At 33.1% G+C, this 16,605-nt stretch overlaps 1 protein-coding gene across 2 annotated transcripts in view; it reads left to right on the top strand.

Moving 5' to 3' along the window:
- The window catches only part of LOC134692672 (cytochrome P450 3A24-like), a 75,920-nt gene that overhangs the window by 38,485 nt on the left and 20,830 nt on the right, over window positions 1-16,605 (top strand). For both annotated transcript variants that reach the window (XM_063553141.1, XM_063553140.1), the window contains 11 exons: window positions 1,308-1,404; window positions 2,033-2,085; window positions 3,106-3,202; window positions 3,834-3,950; window positions 5,626-5,714; window positions 7,457-7,605; window positions 7,955-8,082; window positions 10,044-10,164; window positions 10,784-10,941; window positions 12,660-12,748; window positions 14,716-14,853. In XM_063553141.1, the coding sequence (XP_063409211.1) occupies window positions 1,308-1,404; window positions 2,033-2,085; window positions 3,106-3,202; window positions 3,834-3,950; window positions 5,626-5,714; window positions 7,457-7,605; window positions 7,955-8,082; window positions 10,044-10,164; window positions 10,784-10,941; window positions 12,660-12,748; window positions 14,716-14,853 (1,236 nt within the window). The remainder of the gene's footprint in view (window positions 1-1,307; window positions 1,405-2,032; window positions 2,086-3,105; window positions 3,203-3,833; window positions 3,951-5,625; window positions 5,715-7,456; window positions 7,606-7,954; window positions 8,083-10,043; window positions 10,165-10,783; window positions 10,942-12,659; window positions 12,749-14,715; window positions 14,854-16,605) is intronic.

Genomic DNA, 16,605 nt, shown 5'->3' with positions numbered 1-16,605 from the left:
TGTATCTAAATGAATTGTAGGACAATTAAAGGTTGAAATATGAAATGTCAGATCAAACAATTTAAAATTAGCATTTCCGTTTCATCTTTTATTATAAAGGATCGTAAGAGGAGGTTTAAATTTTTTGAATTCTTATTATTATTCTGCTTTTTAATTTGGGATAACTGAAAGAGGGCTACATGTATTCTTTAATAGAATATTATGAGAAATTTGTATTTGTTGCCTATAATTTATGAACAGTAAATGGACACGGGGCCTTCAGTTGTGACCATGGCACCATTTTTAAATTACACAAAACAGTTAATCAAATCAAATATATATCACCTACCCTGTCATTTTTTAATGTTAAAATAAGCAAATTATTGAGACCTCCGACCGACACTAAACGATAGTTATGTACAATCTTTTCGTACTTAGACAAGTTGAATAATATACAGGGTTAGTCGCCCACAGTACATTTAATATACATATTATTCCCCCTTCCAATAATATACAGGGTTATGACCATCCCCCCCCCCCCGCCCATAATAAACAGGGTTTGACCCCCAATGATATACAGGGTTAGTCCCCAAGGGTAATCCAGACTGTCTTCTTTATCAGAATGCTCTAATATTTGGATAATGATATGAAGACACCACAGCAATATGTTTTCCTGTTTGTCATTTCAAGGCGAGTTGAAAGACAGATAAGATAAGAGCATCTGCTATTGAGAATGTTTAAATATCTTGAAAACGGTCGAGATCGTACCCCAGAAAACATTATTTCTTATGTCAACATGAATTTAATGATATAATTGGGGAGATCTAAGAAGTTATTATTTATGGTATCTTCGTTATAGAAAATTCGTGACTACATCAAAATAATGTTTTGCTTGTTTTTTCTCATATTTCCTTTAAACCTAAATTTATTGTGTCAAGTTTTCCACCGGCAATTGAGACATATATGTAAAAAGTAAAAACACAAAAAAACTCGTACGTCAAGAAAGATTTTTAAATGAAAAAAAAAAAAACTTAACAAATAGCAAAACCAAAATTTTAAACAAACACATCAAACTATTGAAAAACAACTATCACATTCTCGACTTGGTACAATGTTTCCATATGTAGAAAAATGCGGATTAAACCTAGTTTTATAGCTAGCTGAACCTCTCACTTCTATGCCAGTCGTATATTTATATTTTATATTGACATCAATGTGTGAGCAAATCAAACTGACATAATATGTAAAAGTGTCAAAAATTGAGATACATCGGTCAACATTGTTTTAAAATCTTAATCACTTATAACAAAAAAAAGTGTTTTCACCAGATATACATTATGGAAGCATACTTTATGGAGAAGGTTGGGAGTTCCTGGACCAATACCATTCCCTATCCTTGGCAGCATTAAAGACTTGGCAGTAAAGGTAATGTACAGGTAGTAAATCAATAGCAATCTCCGGCGCAGAGATCACATATCCGTTCCTTTCAATACTTTGTAATACTACACTCAATATGACCTCTGCCATCCCTTTTTTGCGTACTTTTTTGTTCCCAATCTCTTATTTACATTACTGTTTATTTAATTAAGATACTTTTTATGGGAAAAAACAAAGAAGTCATATTAAGTGCAGTATTGCAAAGCATGTATGGAACGGATATGAAATCTGTGCCAGAGATTGAATCAATAGGTGCTACATGTTTGACCACTAAGGGTTTGATTTTTCTGTCATTATTCTGGTGTGATACCCAAGGGCGGATACAGCTATTTTTGAAAAAGGGGGTCAAAACCCATGAGGAAAGGGGGTTTCACATCTTCCTTTATCTATTTGTTACTGCAGTCGCTGTTTATAGTCTCTATTACTTTATAGATAAAAAAAAGAAGTACAAAAAGTACACAATGTCAACTTATCATATATATTTGTTTACAAAATCTTATTTCTTATCATCATTATACTTTTACATTCCATTTTATGAAAAACTTAATAATGAGCTTGTACAAAGCTTAATTTCAAAAAAATAAATCTGTATTAATGATATTGTGCTGTATTTTAGGGAGTAACCAAAACTGACCAAGACCTAGTTCCAAAGTATGGCAGTGTGGTTGGGTACGTTTCGAAACATGTATTACCAGTGTTTGCAGAATTAACTGTGTAGTGCTTTAAATAATTGTTACGCTATTTTAGTATTTACACATAGTATAAATTATATGCTTAACATTATATTTACACATGATTATTTTTAAACATCAATGTAATGCTAAACTTGCATAAATTAACTTTGTGAACTTACATACGAATATAGAGTTCTGTTTATATTAAACGTACATGTAAAAAAAAGATAAATACATTTTGATCATGCTAATTACATAAAGTGAGAGTACATACATCTTGAAAGAATAAGATACATCTCTGAGGTTAGACCGAGAAGGTGCATCTACAAAATGTAATTGAAATGCACGAAAAATGCAGGGTTTCCAATTTTATATAACATCATCTTGGCGTAAATGCACAAAATAGTAATAGAAATCGACTTTATGAAAATGAATATTTATACATCTAGAAAACCATGAAAACTATTTTTTCGGGTTGAAAAATCTCAATGCAAAGTATGTAACTGTTTAACGTTCAATCACTATGAAAACTCTTCATAACAGACAACAATTCTTTTATTTCGTAATTAAATGTTCCAAAATCAATCGCAGTCTTACAAATGCACTTACAATTGTGAATGGAAATGAGGACTTCATGTATGTGACAGTGACAACAAAACGACCAAAAGAACAAAAAGAACAAACCAAGACCACCAATGGGTCTTCTGCATCGTGTGAAAATCCTGCATCTGAATAGTAAACGTGGACTTGTATAAGATAAGTTTTTCTTCGACGCAGATACTTATCAGCTGTATGTTCTCATATTCATTTCATATAACACTGCTATAAAAAAGAAGATGTGGTATGATTGCAAGAGACCAATTGACACAGAAGTTAACATACGGCTTTTAACAATGAGCAAAGCTCATACCGCATAGTCAGCTATTAAAAGCCCTGAAATGATAAATGTAAACTATTTATTCGTTAAAAACTAACTATTATAATTGTACATACATTGAATAACTCTATTTTGCAGAATATATAACGGAACTATCCCTACACTATTAGTGACGGATACAGATCTGATCAAGGAAATATTTATTAAAGAATATCAAACATTTACTAATCGTGTGGTGAGTTGTCAATCGGCAATCCTCGGGTGACTCCGCTTCTGTACGGAATCAGTCGAAATGTGACGATTGGTGAGTTGTAAATTGTGTTAAGTCTAAAAATAAAATTTGGTTGGTGGTTGGATACTAAAGCCGACTACACGATTAGTTCACTTTCGGCCGCGAGTCGTAAGTTTGTTAAATAAAACTACAATAATGTTTGTTTGCGCACGTATACGTCTACAAAAAGTATTAATTAATTTACAGTAACAGAATAATACACAAAAAATAAATAATATTTAAAAGTTACGGAATCTGAGACTAAGCTCTATACCCAAATCCATTTTAAGTCTAAATGGTGATACATTTATTAACTATGTTTATTGGGTTAAATAGAAAAAGATGTGTTTCCTGTTTCCTATAATCATACCCTCCCTATTATTTAAGCAAAAAATATCGTACCCTGGAAGTTTTTTATTTGTCATTTTTCAAGAAGCACTATTAAAGTCAGACTGTCCTTCCAATAGACTCAATGTAAAAAATATGGTAAAATTTAAAAAAAAAATGCCCGACCTACCTATTCAATTTTTTTCAAAGATGTAATAGGAAACATATATTTTAGTTTTTGGCCTTAAATGTGTATTGTACATTGCAGCTGATTTTAAAGACTGATGATTTGTTGGACAGTATGATAACAGCTGCAGAAGATGACCATTGGAAGTTTATTAGAAGTACTATGACACCTACGTTTACATCTGGAAAATTAAAGAATGTATGTTTGATTTCATATAAAATATGAGCATAATATTATGTGATACGATTGCCAATGATACACATATTTACCTGAGTAAACATGATCTTTTGTGGATAGTTGTCTCATTTGCAATCATACCACATCTTCTTTTTTGTATATATGTAAAAAAGAAGATGTGGTATGCTTGCAAATGAGACAACTATCCACAAAAAAAAAAAAAAATGACACAAACATTTACAACTATATGTTACCGTACGGCCTTCAACAATGAGCAAAGCCCATACCGCATAGTCAGCTATAAAAAGCCCCGAGCTGTTTATCTTCGGATCTGGTCTTTGATCTAGCTCAGGTTCAACTGTAAGTTTGGCTATATTTAAAAAAACACTATTTTATCCTTAAGCATCTATAGTAAATTGAAAAATTAATGTATTTTTTTTATAGAAATTATTTTCAATATCGTAAAATGTTATGATGAAATTGGTTACACTAAGGGGATTTATGATTGAAGCTTAGTGACACTTTATCGTCAGATTATTCCAACAACTTAACGAGTGTACAGACTTCTTATACGTTCTTCACATCCAATTTTTTATGGAAATATTCTTTATAAATCACAAAGGTGTCAGTATTCACCTCATAAACTTACAAAACTTTTGAATAGACTTATTAAGAAGGGATATAATTACGACACTGTTGTCAAGTCATTAAAGATTGCATATTTTGGCGTTAATATTGAGTCACTGATTGCGTCGGAACTAAACACATTTATTCTAAAAACTGTTGTTGGCATGACACGGGTTATGTTCTTCTCATATATGTCATGATGGTATGATACTAAACCCTTTACGGGAAGGATTGTGCCTGATGTTCATATGATGAAATCATAATCTTTCAGTCAGTTTAATTGAAGTCTGGAGCTGGCATGTCAGTTAACTGCTAGTAGTCTGTTGTTATTTATGTATTATTGTCATTTTGTTTATTTTCTTTGGTTACATCTTCTGACATCAGACTCGGACTTCTCTTGAACTGATTTTTTTAAATGTGCGTATTGTTATGCTTTTACTTTTCTACATTGGTTAGAGGTATAGGGGGAGGGTTGAGATCTCACAAACATGTTTAACCCCGCCGCATTTTTGCGCCTGTCCCAAGTCAGGAGCCTCTGGCCTTTGCTAGTCTTGTATTATTTAAATTTTAGTTTCTTGTGTACAATTTGGAAATTAGTATGGCGTTCATTATCACTGAACTAGTATATATTTGTTTAGGGGCCAGCTGAAGGACGCCTCCGGGTGCGGGAATTTCTCGCTACATTGAAGACCTGTTGGTGACCTTCTGCTGTTGTTTTTTCATTTGGTCGGGTTGTTGTCTCTTTGACACATTCCCCATTTCCATTCTTTAAGTAATAGCTTTTCAAAAAAACTTGTCTGTCTTCAAACATCCATTTAATTTGGTCATGCTTGCGCTTGTAAAAGTTTGTTTATAGATTTATTACTGCGTATGCATGATTTAATACCAAAATTCAAAGCCTACAAAATATCAAACATAAGTTTGCAAACTGGATCTACATTGCTGACGCCTTGACGTTATTTAAGAATAATACGAATGACACAGTGCCTATTTATGATTCTGTAGATTTATTTTATAACCATCCCATCAAACTTTTTCGGTAAATATTTTCTCTGTTCTATATCACCAGATGCTTCCAATGATACTGCGATGCTGTGATGATCTCGTAAATAATATCAATGGTAAATTAGAACAACATGAAACCGTAGAAATGACAGAGTGAGTGTGATTTTTTTTATTTATATGACACCGATATATCAATTTTAATAAGGAAACGTGGTATGATTGCAGTTAGTGATACAATTATCTACCAGATCACAGAACGATGTAAAAAAAATGTACTATAGGTCAACATAAGGCCCTAACCAATGAGCATGACAAAATGTACAATTTTGTAATGGAAAACCCAAAGACGTAAAATAATAAACGAATAACAAATATGGCAAACACAACTATTATTTATTTTTCTATTCAGTAATCACGATCATAAAACTGCTTTTATTTATTTTTCATTTCGAATTGTTCTACCCTGGGAATTTCTTTTTTGAACCAACTTGGACTGATTTATCCTAGTTGATTCGGACAGTTGTAATCCTTATAGATATAGGAAGATGTGGTGTGAGTGTCAATGAGACAACTCTACATCCAAATAACAATTTTAAAAAAAGTAAACCATTATAGGTCAATGTACGGCCTTCAACACGGAGCATTGGCTCACACCGAACAACACGCTTAAAAGGGCCCCAAAATTACTAGTGTAAACAATCCAAACGGGAAAACCAACGGTCTTATCTATGTAAAAAAAACGAGAAACGAGAAACACGTATAAATTACATAAAAAAACGACAACTACTGTACATCAGATTCCTGACTAAGGATAGGTGCAAATATTTGCAGCGGGATTAAACGTTTTAATGGATCCAAACCTTCTCCCTTTCTAGTCCAGATCTAAAACTGTTTAGAATCGTTAAATGACAGACTATTCCGGAAGTGCCAAACAAGTAGTGTTAATAAAAAGCTATTCTCATAAAAAACAATTCAAATTATTTTTTTGAAATTATATTAATTTTCGTCTTTTGTGAATATTTTGAATGTCATGAAAGCCTCCAAATTCTTATTACTTTTAATGCCCCACCTACGATAGGAGGGGGCATTATGTTTTCTGGTCTGTGCGTCCGTTCGACTGTTCGTCAATTCGTCTGTTCGTCCGTCCGTCCGTCTGTTCCGCGTCAGGTTAAAGTTTTTGGTCAAGGTAGTTTTTGATGAAGTTGAAGTCCAATCGACTTCAAACTTGGTACACATGTTACCTATGATATGATCTTTCTTATTTCAATGCCAAATTAGAGTTTTTACCCCAATGTCACGGTCCAATGAACATGGAACATGATAGTGCGAGTGGGGCATTCGTGTACTGGGGACACATTCTTGTTTTCTTCTCTTCTGGTTACCATTAACGTTTTTTTCCTTCCCTACTGGTTACCATTAACGGGATTTTTTTTCTTCTCTACTGGTTACCATTAACGGGATTTTTTTTCTTCTCTACTGGTTACCATTAACAGAAAGCAAAGTGGGAATTAAAAATGACCATAATAGCGACACCTACCTGTTAAAGATTAAATCAGTAATTCAAAATGACAAGTCGTACAATTTAAATTGTTTGTCGCCTCCACCTTTTAATATAATATGTTAACAAAGCTTTCAACTAAATTGCTACGAGAAGTTAGAAATGCAACATGTAACATGCAAATGATCCGTATACACTAAAAAACTAAAAACCGAACTCATAGAAATTATTTTAAATAAATAAAAGCTGCAAGTTCAATAATTGTAATATGTCAGATATATACACATTTTATATTTATTTTTAAAATGTGTTGTTCATGTGTATGCTATTCACATTGTATTTCTATTTTTTCAAAAACCTGTGTGTCAGATGTACTCATTTTATTTATATTTTTCAGAGTCTTTGGTGGTTTTACATTGGATGTCATTGCAAGCACTGCCTTTGGTCTTCAGGTGAACTCGCAAAAAGAACCTGACAACGAGTTTGTTAAAAATGCAAAGTTAACAGTCACGGACACCGTTGTAAAGCCATATTTCCTGATAGTTAGTAAGTGATGTATCATCGTACCATAACCCAAGTGACTATTATTGTTCTTATAAAAAAGAAAAGGAAGCATGATTGCCAATAAAACAACTCTCCAGATAACACCAACTGACTCAGACAAAAATTAACAACTGTAGGTTAATGCCTTGTTGATTTTTCACTGATATCTTGCAATAAATGACAATGAACATAGAGGTTTAAGTTTCTATTACTTTGAAATACGTGTTATAAGATTAACTTATATTAATTCGCCATTTTCATTTTCTTTCTAAGCGCAATTTACAATGGAGATATAGAATAACTTAATCTAATATTCTGTTACGCATATAGTATGTATAATACAATGTTTCAGTGATTTTTCCGTTCTTGAAAAATCTGATGGGAACTCTGTTCAAGGCTCCAGTATTCGGAGAGGGTTCTGAGGATTTTTTCAGAAATATTGTACAACAGTTAGTAGCAGAAAGAAAGTCCAACTCCAATGTAAGTATAAAGTAAATCTCCGAAACAGTGGTGACATTGCTTCGTCCATTAAAGTCCACGTGGCAATTAAAGAGTACGCTACCAATATATTGAATTTTGGTTCGAATAAATAGTGTTCTTTAGGTTAGGCTATAATAACACAATAATATGTGTTTGCCCTAACCCTTCCAAACCAGGAAATAGCGGCTTACTCAAATTGTTTCATCGTTCTGATGTGAAAAAGATTGTCTCTAATTATATAGGCATGAACACTAAAAGCTTTTACTCTTTAATAGATCTTTGTCGTAAAAAAAGAGAGAAAAAAAAGAAAATGTCTGGTCTTTGGATAGTTTTTGTGCAGACAAAACTATGTTTAAGTGTGGCCTTATTTTTTTGTTCTCATATATTGTGAACTTTATATCTGGATCATGTTATGCTTTTTTATATTAAAAAAAATATTAACAAAAATACCGAACTACAAGGTAAATTCAAAAAGGGGGAAAAGACGTCTGTAAAACCTGAATAAAATCAAGCGTTATAGTCAGAATATATCAACCAACGGTTCGATTGGCAAACAACTAATCTTGCTTGATTCAGGCACTTTCAGAAGAAAATAGTGATTGAAACCGGATTTTATAGCTAGCTAAACATCACACTTGTATGATAGTTAATATTACGTTGTTTTGCAATATGGGTAAACATTCAACCACTGATATAAATGTTATGGTAAATATTACAAAATTGTTGACCCAGCAGCCTAAACGGTTATCACAGACATACAACAAAACTGACTTAAAAAATCAAACAAACATACGAATGAACAATATATGACTTACATGTTGTTTATACATCATGTTCAAAACATTAATAATTCATGTTTTAGTTGTGATTTAGTTCTGAAACTCCAATTGCAACCTGATGTTAGCTCTTTTGCGGCACAAAAAGTAAGACCAGTCATGCAATCTTAGTGGTAAAAGAGGGACGAAAGATACCAAAAGGACATGTACAGCCAAACTCATAAATCTAAAACAAACTGACAACGCCAAGGCTAAAAATGAAAAAGAGAAACAGACAAACAATAGTACACATGACACAACATAGTAAACTAAAGAATAAACAACACAAACCCCATCAAAAACTAGGGGTGATATCAGGTGCTCCGGAAGGGTGAGCAGATCCTGCTCCACATGTGGCACCCGTCGTGTTGCTTATGTGATAACAAATCCGGTAAATAGTCTAATTCGGTAAGTCACATTCATGAAAGGGGAGGGGATTGTAGTTACGACGTTAGGAACATATCCGAAATCATTTGTGAAACGGTTATTCCATAACGGTCAACCAACTCGTGATGACGTCCGTAAAATTTACGAACCCCTTATGCAGGTGCTGCTGGAATGTTGCTACTTAGAAATGGAAAGTTCACAATTGGAAAGCTGAAATCATCTTTTTTGTTGTAAAGTTTTGTTTTCAACCGACCCTCATTGTAACTTAAAGGAAGTAACTAGAATTGATTCCAAAGTGTCAATGTACCAAGACAGTGAAACACAATAGTTCGCTTTTGGTTTGATGCTTTACTTTTGCACGAACTTGTGTTGAACATTGATTGTATAAACAACTTCCTTTAAATTTTAATTGTAATATTTATGTGTCACAGTGCTTTGCAAAAACCTGAACTTAATAAACAAAATAGATAAACATTTTTTTCTAATTTATCTGCGTCATCTTATCAAATGAGTTATTGTTTTCTGTATGAGTCATGTACCAAAAGCAATACTATAAATAAAGGCAACAGTAGTATACCGCTGTTCAAAACTCATAAATCCATGAACAAAAAAACAAAATCGGGGTAACAAACTAAAACGAAGGGAAACGCATCAAATGTAAGAGGAGAACAACGACACAATTCTAAAATGTAACACACACAGAAACGGACTGAGCATCAGACAAAATCCCACGAGAATAACAAATTACTCTTGTTTTAGAGTCATTTCCGAGATTTTATTCAATTGATGTTGAACTCTCATAAAGATAAAAGTAAAGACAAAGAAAATGGGAGGATTGATGAGTTGGGAGGACTTGACTTTTCTGAGTACAAAAATAGAGGTATGCAGTCCTATCGCCTTATGTGCTGTAATTTGACTTTTGAGTGTGTGTACACCTAGACTACATACTACAAATTAGAACATTGTTTATGATATCAAAGGTCGAGCATGTAAATACCTTAGGGTCACCGTAAGACCTTCAACAGTAGGCAAACTAATAGCAAATAGTATAAGATGAAAACATTCTGGACTGCAAGATATCAAACAATGCAAAAAAGAAAACTATATAACTTATCTTGTTTGAATGTCTACATGTACAAAAAAAACGTTTCAAACAAAATCTGTGTATGTAAGCAAAACTAGTCACCGGGAACAAAAATTGTTCCCTTAGAAAATACTTATTATTGTATATTTTATAAATAGCTGATTTTCAAACCATTTAGACCCTTGCTTTTATGAAAAAAAAAAAAGGGTTATAAAAAAGGAATCAACTCATTTCGCGGAACTGAGGAACATGGACCGCACCGACACCTGTGGCATTCTCGGCTTCTCCATGAGGGCAAGTTATCTTTATCTTGTAAACAAATGACTTTTCCAAAAATCAGGGGGAAAAGTCCAGAACATGTAGCTACGAATTAAATTTCTTCAACTTCAGATTAATTTCTGTTTTTTTTTTTTAGGAATGAACGAAAATGAAATATTGACGAATTCCATGATATTTTTTGGAGCTGGTTATGATACAACAAAGAACACTCTTTCCTTTGCCGCCTATGCTTTGGCCTTACATCCCGATATGCAAGAAAGATTGTTTACTGAAATTGACAACGAACTAGGGAAGGTATGAAAATTTCATTTTCATGGGGCCTCGTTGGCCATGGGTTCTAAAAAGTGTAAGTACTGTTTCAATCCCACACATGGCTGGTGCATTCGACTTTAATGCTAATTGACTAGAATTGTCAGGCTTATTCGACAAAACGATCGAAAGTGAACGTACTATTGATAGAAGAATCAAATCAATAAAAATGATATACCACTCACTGCTGGTGGACGCTTCGTCCCGAGGATATCACAAGCCCAGTAGTCAGAACTTCGGTGTTGACACAAATATCATTTATATGGTAATTTTGATAAATTTCCTGTTGACAAATATTCATTTTTAAAAACAAAAGATTTTCTTTACCCATGAATAGATCACCCCGTAACCGTATTTGGCACAACTTTTGGTGATTTTTGAGTCATCTATGCTCCTTAACTTTGTACTTGTGTAAGCTTTATAACTAATATTGATAGTGTTTCATCCGTATATTTCTTATCACACTTATCACCATATATATATATATATATATAAATAAAAAGTCCTTGGTACAGAAAATATAATTTGAAAGTAAAAAACACAAAAAAATCACATCATAAATCGAACATTGTTTCTGTTAGCGCTTTCACCGCATCTCCAGCGGTTCATCAGACAGAATTGTTTTCGTTATCGCTAACAGAAACAATGTTCGATTTATGATGTGATTTTTTGTGTTTTTTACTTTTAAATTATATATATATCTACTAGTACTTACCACGCGAAACATTATAGGTAACACTAGAACACACCCGTGACATCGCGGGTCCGTGACTGAATTAAAATATATAACTATGCGCAAGCCTTACTTTAGTATTAGTATTGTCATCTGATAAAATCATGCCGATTATAAGATACACAGTTTTCTCTGCTTTCAAATTTTTCTGTTTGAAGCCGTCGAACTGGAACTTATCAATTATTGGTCATGATAAATACTTATTATTTGGAAAACAAAAGGTCCTGGAATGGAGTATTTTTAAATCAACAGCATTTTCCGTTATAAATAATGTTGAATTCTTTGATTCGCTGTTTTACGTCACTCATGCCCGCTAACAAATTGAAAACTGTACCTATACGCCTTATTTTTAGTCCAGATATTTAGTATTCGTATTGTTATCTTAGAAAGTCTTACTGATTAAAATACTACAATAGGTAACAATTTGACAATTTATTAGTGTCAACCCTGTTATTATGACCCGTGTATATAGCATATTAATCCTGCATACACTGTTTGGTGGTGCCCCTGTCAGATGCGGAACGTACAGATAAGGTGATAAGTAACAGGTGATTATACTATTGGTATCGGTATCGGACTCGACCCGGAACTTCTTAATTATTGGCAATATTAATTACGTGGAAAACAAAAGGGCCTGGAGTGGTGTAATTTTTAATCTACACCTTTTTACTATATAAGTTGTATATAAAGTTGAATTCTTTGATTCGTCGCTTTCACGTGATGACGGCTGACAAATTGGACCTCGTAATTTTAGTATTATAGATATGTGGAGCAGAATCTACATACCCTTCTACAGCAGTAAAAAAAATCATACCTGTTGTTTCGAAGCGGGAAAAGGCATGGAGTCGTTCAATTTATAGTTTTTATGTAGTATTGTGTGGACTTATTTGTCTTTTTTCTCGTTTTTCCACACATGTCTTTGTCAATTGTTCCACTTTTGAGTTAAGAATGTCAAACTCTATTTTAACAGAGACCTCCCAACTATGATTCGCTTCCCAACATGAAGTATCTAGAGATGTTCCTAGCAGAGGTTCTTCGTCTGTATGCCATAGTACCAAGGTAAATTTGATATAAACTTCACCATTGTTTTTACAAGAATATTAATAAAAGTACATTTATAAAGTCATCATAGTCTTATTAAAAACTGAGCTCCAGAAGTTATTTTACCCGCATTTAAGTCGACATTATTGATTCAATCTATAAAGGTATGATTTTACACAAAGGTGAACCTGATCAAATTGGACAACTTTGAAATAAACTGTCTTCTTGCATAATAACAAACTGAAGTTAAGTTCGTTTATTCAAAGAAAATGCTTTTTTACGTTACATAAGGTTCTTCAAGGCTTAACAAAAACATACTTTTTTTTAAAAATAAACTTAAAATTGAAATGATTCAATGCTTGGATTAATATTGAAAAATACTGCACTTCGGTAGAACAAAATCAATAGTTGTTCTTTAACATCAGAAAGTTGTTCTGGTATTCAAATCTTTATATGGATTTGCACCTCCTTATATAAAAGAAAATGTTTAAATTAGTGAATTTCACACATTACCAGTTCGAGTTTTGACGAAATATTACCGTCGCATTAAAGAAAACCTATTTACACTTGACAAAGACTAATTCCAACATTTACTCGAGTGCACAAATGGATAGATTTGCTGCCAAAAAAAATAAACTATTTGATAACGTAGTATGTTTGTTTCTTGACAACATTTTAACTAGAAACAATTTAATAAAGGACAAGGTTCACTTTTTCCAAATTATATCCTTGAAATTCAACTTTATTATTAAAATAATAGTAAACAGGAAAACCTCGGACACAACAAATGATCAAAATATTTTGTAACCAAAAGGTGTCAAGTTTAATATTGAATTCATATACACAAGGTTGACGGAAAAGAATATTATGCAAAAACCTGTTATAAATTGTACTTTATTTGGCCTTTATAGCTTTTTTAGCTCACCTGGCCCGAAGGGGCCAAGTGAGCTGTTCACATCACTTTTGCGTCCGACGTACGGCGTCGTCGTCGTTAACTTTTACAAAAATGTTCATCTCTGAAACTACTGGGCCAAATCAAACCAATCTTGGCCACAAACATCATTGAGGTATATAGTTTAAAAGATGTGTCCGGTGACCCGGTCAACCAATCAAGATGGCAGCCACGGCAAAAAATAGAAACATATGGGTAAAATGCAGTTTTTGGCTTATTACTCAAAAACCAAAGCATAAAGAGCAAATCTGTAAATTTGTTTATCAGCTCTAAAATTTACAGATGAATCGGACAACCTGTTGTTGGGTTGCTGCCCCAAAATTGGTAATTTTCAGAAAATTTTGCAGCTTTTGGTTATTATCTTGAATATTATTATAGATAGAGATAAACTGTAAACAGCAATAATGGACAATAAAGTAAGACCTACAAATAAGTCACATAATCAAAAAGGTCAATAAAACCCTCTAGTTATGGGGAGGCTAGCTAGAAAATGCAGTCATCCAAATTTTCATGCCCCACCTAATATAGTAGGGGGGGCATTATGTTTTTGGTCTGTGCCTCCGTTCGTCCGTCTGTGCGTCCGTGCGTCCGTTCGTCCTGCTTCAGGTTAAAGTTTTTGGTCAAGGTAGTTTTTGATGAAGCTGAAGTCCAATCAACGTGAAACTTAGTACATATGTTCCCTATAGTATAGTCTTTCTAATTTAATGCTAAATCAGAGTTTATCCAATTTTACGGACCATGGAACATGGAAAATGATAGTGCGAGTGGGGCATCCATGTACTTTGGACACATTCTTGTTTTGTCCTGCCTTTTTTCCAATTTTATCTTAGCCTCACCGCAATTTCATACAAAAAAAATATCCAGTAGAATAAAACTCAGTTGCAGGGGTTTACACAATAGATAATATTTGATCAGATTTCTAGTCCAGCAGTGGTCAACCATGATGATTTCTCAAACTAAGTGGTCAGTGCTGTGTTAGCCAATGATAGATATTTGCAATTATATATATTAATCAGTACTATTTTTTACGAAGGATTAACAGACGCGCCAAAAGTGATATCACGGTCAATGGACTGTTTATACCTAATGACACTGATGTAACTATACCAATATCTGCCCTGCACAGAAATCCAAAATACTGGCCTGAACCTGAAAAATTTGATCCAGAAAGGTAAAAAACTATTAGTCAAAATATTTATTTAAGTTTTACACGCTCACATACAGAATTTTCTTGAAATAGAAGTCCTTTCATTTTATAAATTTAAATGGACGACTGAATTCCTAATTTATTTCCACAAGTTTATGAACGTAAATAAAGACAACAGTAGTATTATGGGGTTCAAAGTCGAATCACTGTAAAGATCATATTTAAATTGTTAATGGAAACATTGTAAATTAGTTGATTCTCGCGTAGTTTGGTTTTGTGATTGATGAATAGTCTACAGCAACACGAAATAAAGTATTGCAATTTTAGTATTGCCTATTAATCATGCTATATACATTCCAAAAAGCAAATGTTTATTTATTCACGTATTCTGTTATACTTTTGGCAAAAATTAAACATCGCAAATAATTCTTCTGAATTGCAGTAACATAGTTGTTAGGACCAACGGTAATGTATCCTAACTGGAGGCAACGTTAAACCATTTACAAATCCAATCTTTACAAAATCAGTTATTTTTTTGCGCCTGTCCCAAGTCAGGAGCCGCTGGCTTTTGTTAGTCTTGTATTATTTCAACGTTTAGTTCCTGATGTATAATTTGGAGTTTAGTTTGGCGTTCATTATCACTGAACTAGTATAATATATTTGTGAAGAGCAAGCTGAAGGACGCATGCGGGTGCGGGAATTTCTCGCTGCATTGAAGACCTGTTGGTGACCTTCTGCTGTTGTCAGAAAACAAAAAAATATAAAAAATTTCAATATCTCAATGCAAAATTCTGATTCTTTATTGAGTCACCTATACACAGGTAAAATAGCTACGGATGTTTTACGTCCGTAAAAAATCCGTAATACGTCCGTATTATACGGCACGTCTACGGACGAATAGTACCACGGACGTAAAACGTCCGTTGCTTTTCATCCGTAAAACGTCTGTTAAACGTCCGTAATACGGATATTTAGTACCACGTCCGTAATACGGACGTTTAGTACCACGACCGTAATACGGATGTTTTGTACCACGGACGTATAACGTCTATTATTATTATGCATTATAATATATTGTATATTATAGTATATAATACACTTATTGTAGAATATATTACACACTTATTATAGTATATAGTATAGTTTGATTTGTATGTAACAGTTGCATTGTATTGCTGAGACTTTTGATGGAATTGTCAATGACAAAATGCTTTTCTTTATTTTAAGGTGATGATACTTTTTATCTACATTTCCTTATAGTATCCTAGTGTTCTATCTACAATTTGTTTCTGGTGCAATACAAATACAAGGATTTTGACATAGAACTTTCTGTCATACAGTACGCCACTTGTTGTTTAACAAGTTGAATATTGATGATAACTCTGATTTAAAATCTTTTTAAACATTCTGCATGAATATTCAAGAGTAAATCAACAATAATCAGAAGTATTTCAGTGCTGGTCTTTGGTTCATACTTTGCTTTCATGTATTAACTTGATAAAATAAGGCTCTTAGTTTCTCAATTTGTCATGTCCAAACCTTTTCACAACACACTTTATAGTTGGGTTTTTTCATTGTTGGAGGACATATGGTGACCTATAATTGCTCACATCATGTGAACTCTGTTTGATATTTTTCTCATTGGCAATTCAACCAAATTTCCTTACTTTTATAGGATCTTTTTTAAATTATATATCAAGAGTAATTGATCTCCAGAGTATAAATTGAGAATAATGAAATGTTTCCTTTTTACAGTTTTGAATGTATCCTTTTTCT

The sequence above is a fragment of the Mytilus trossulus genome, chromosome 12 (genome assembly GCF_036588685.1).
Source record: "Mytilus trossulus isolate FHL-02 chromosome 12, PNRI_Mtr1.1.1.hap1, whole genome shotgun sequence".
NCBI classification, from domain to species: Eukaryota; Metazoa; Mollusca; class Bivalvia; order Mytilida; family Mytilidae; genus Mytilus; species Mytilus trossulus.
Note: the sequence above shows the minus strand (reverse complement) of the source record. Positions and strands in the feature narration are given on the sequence as shown.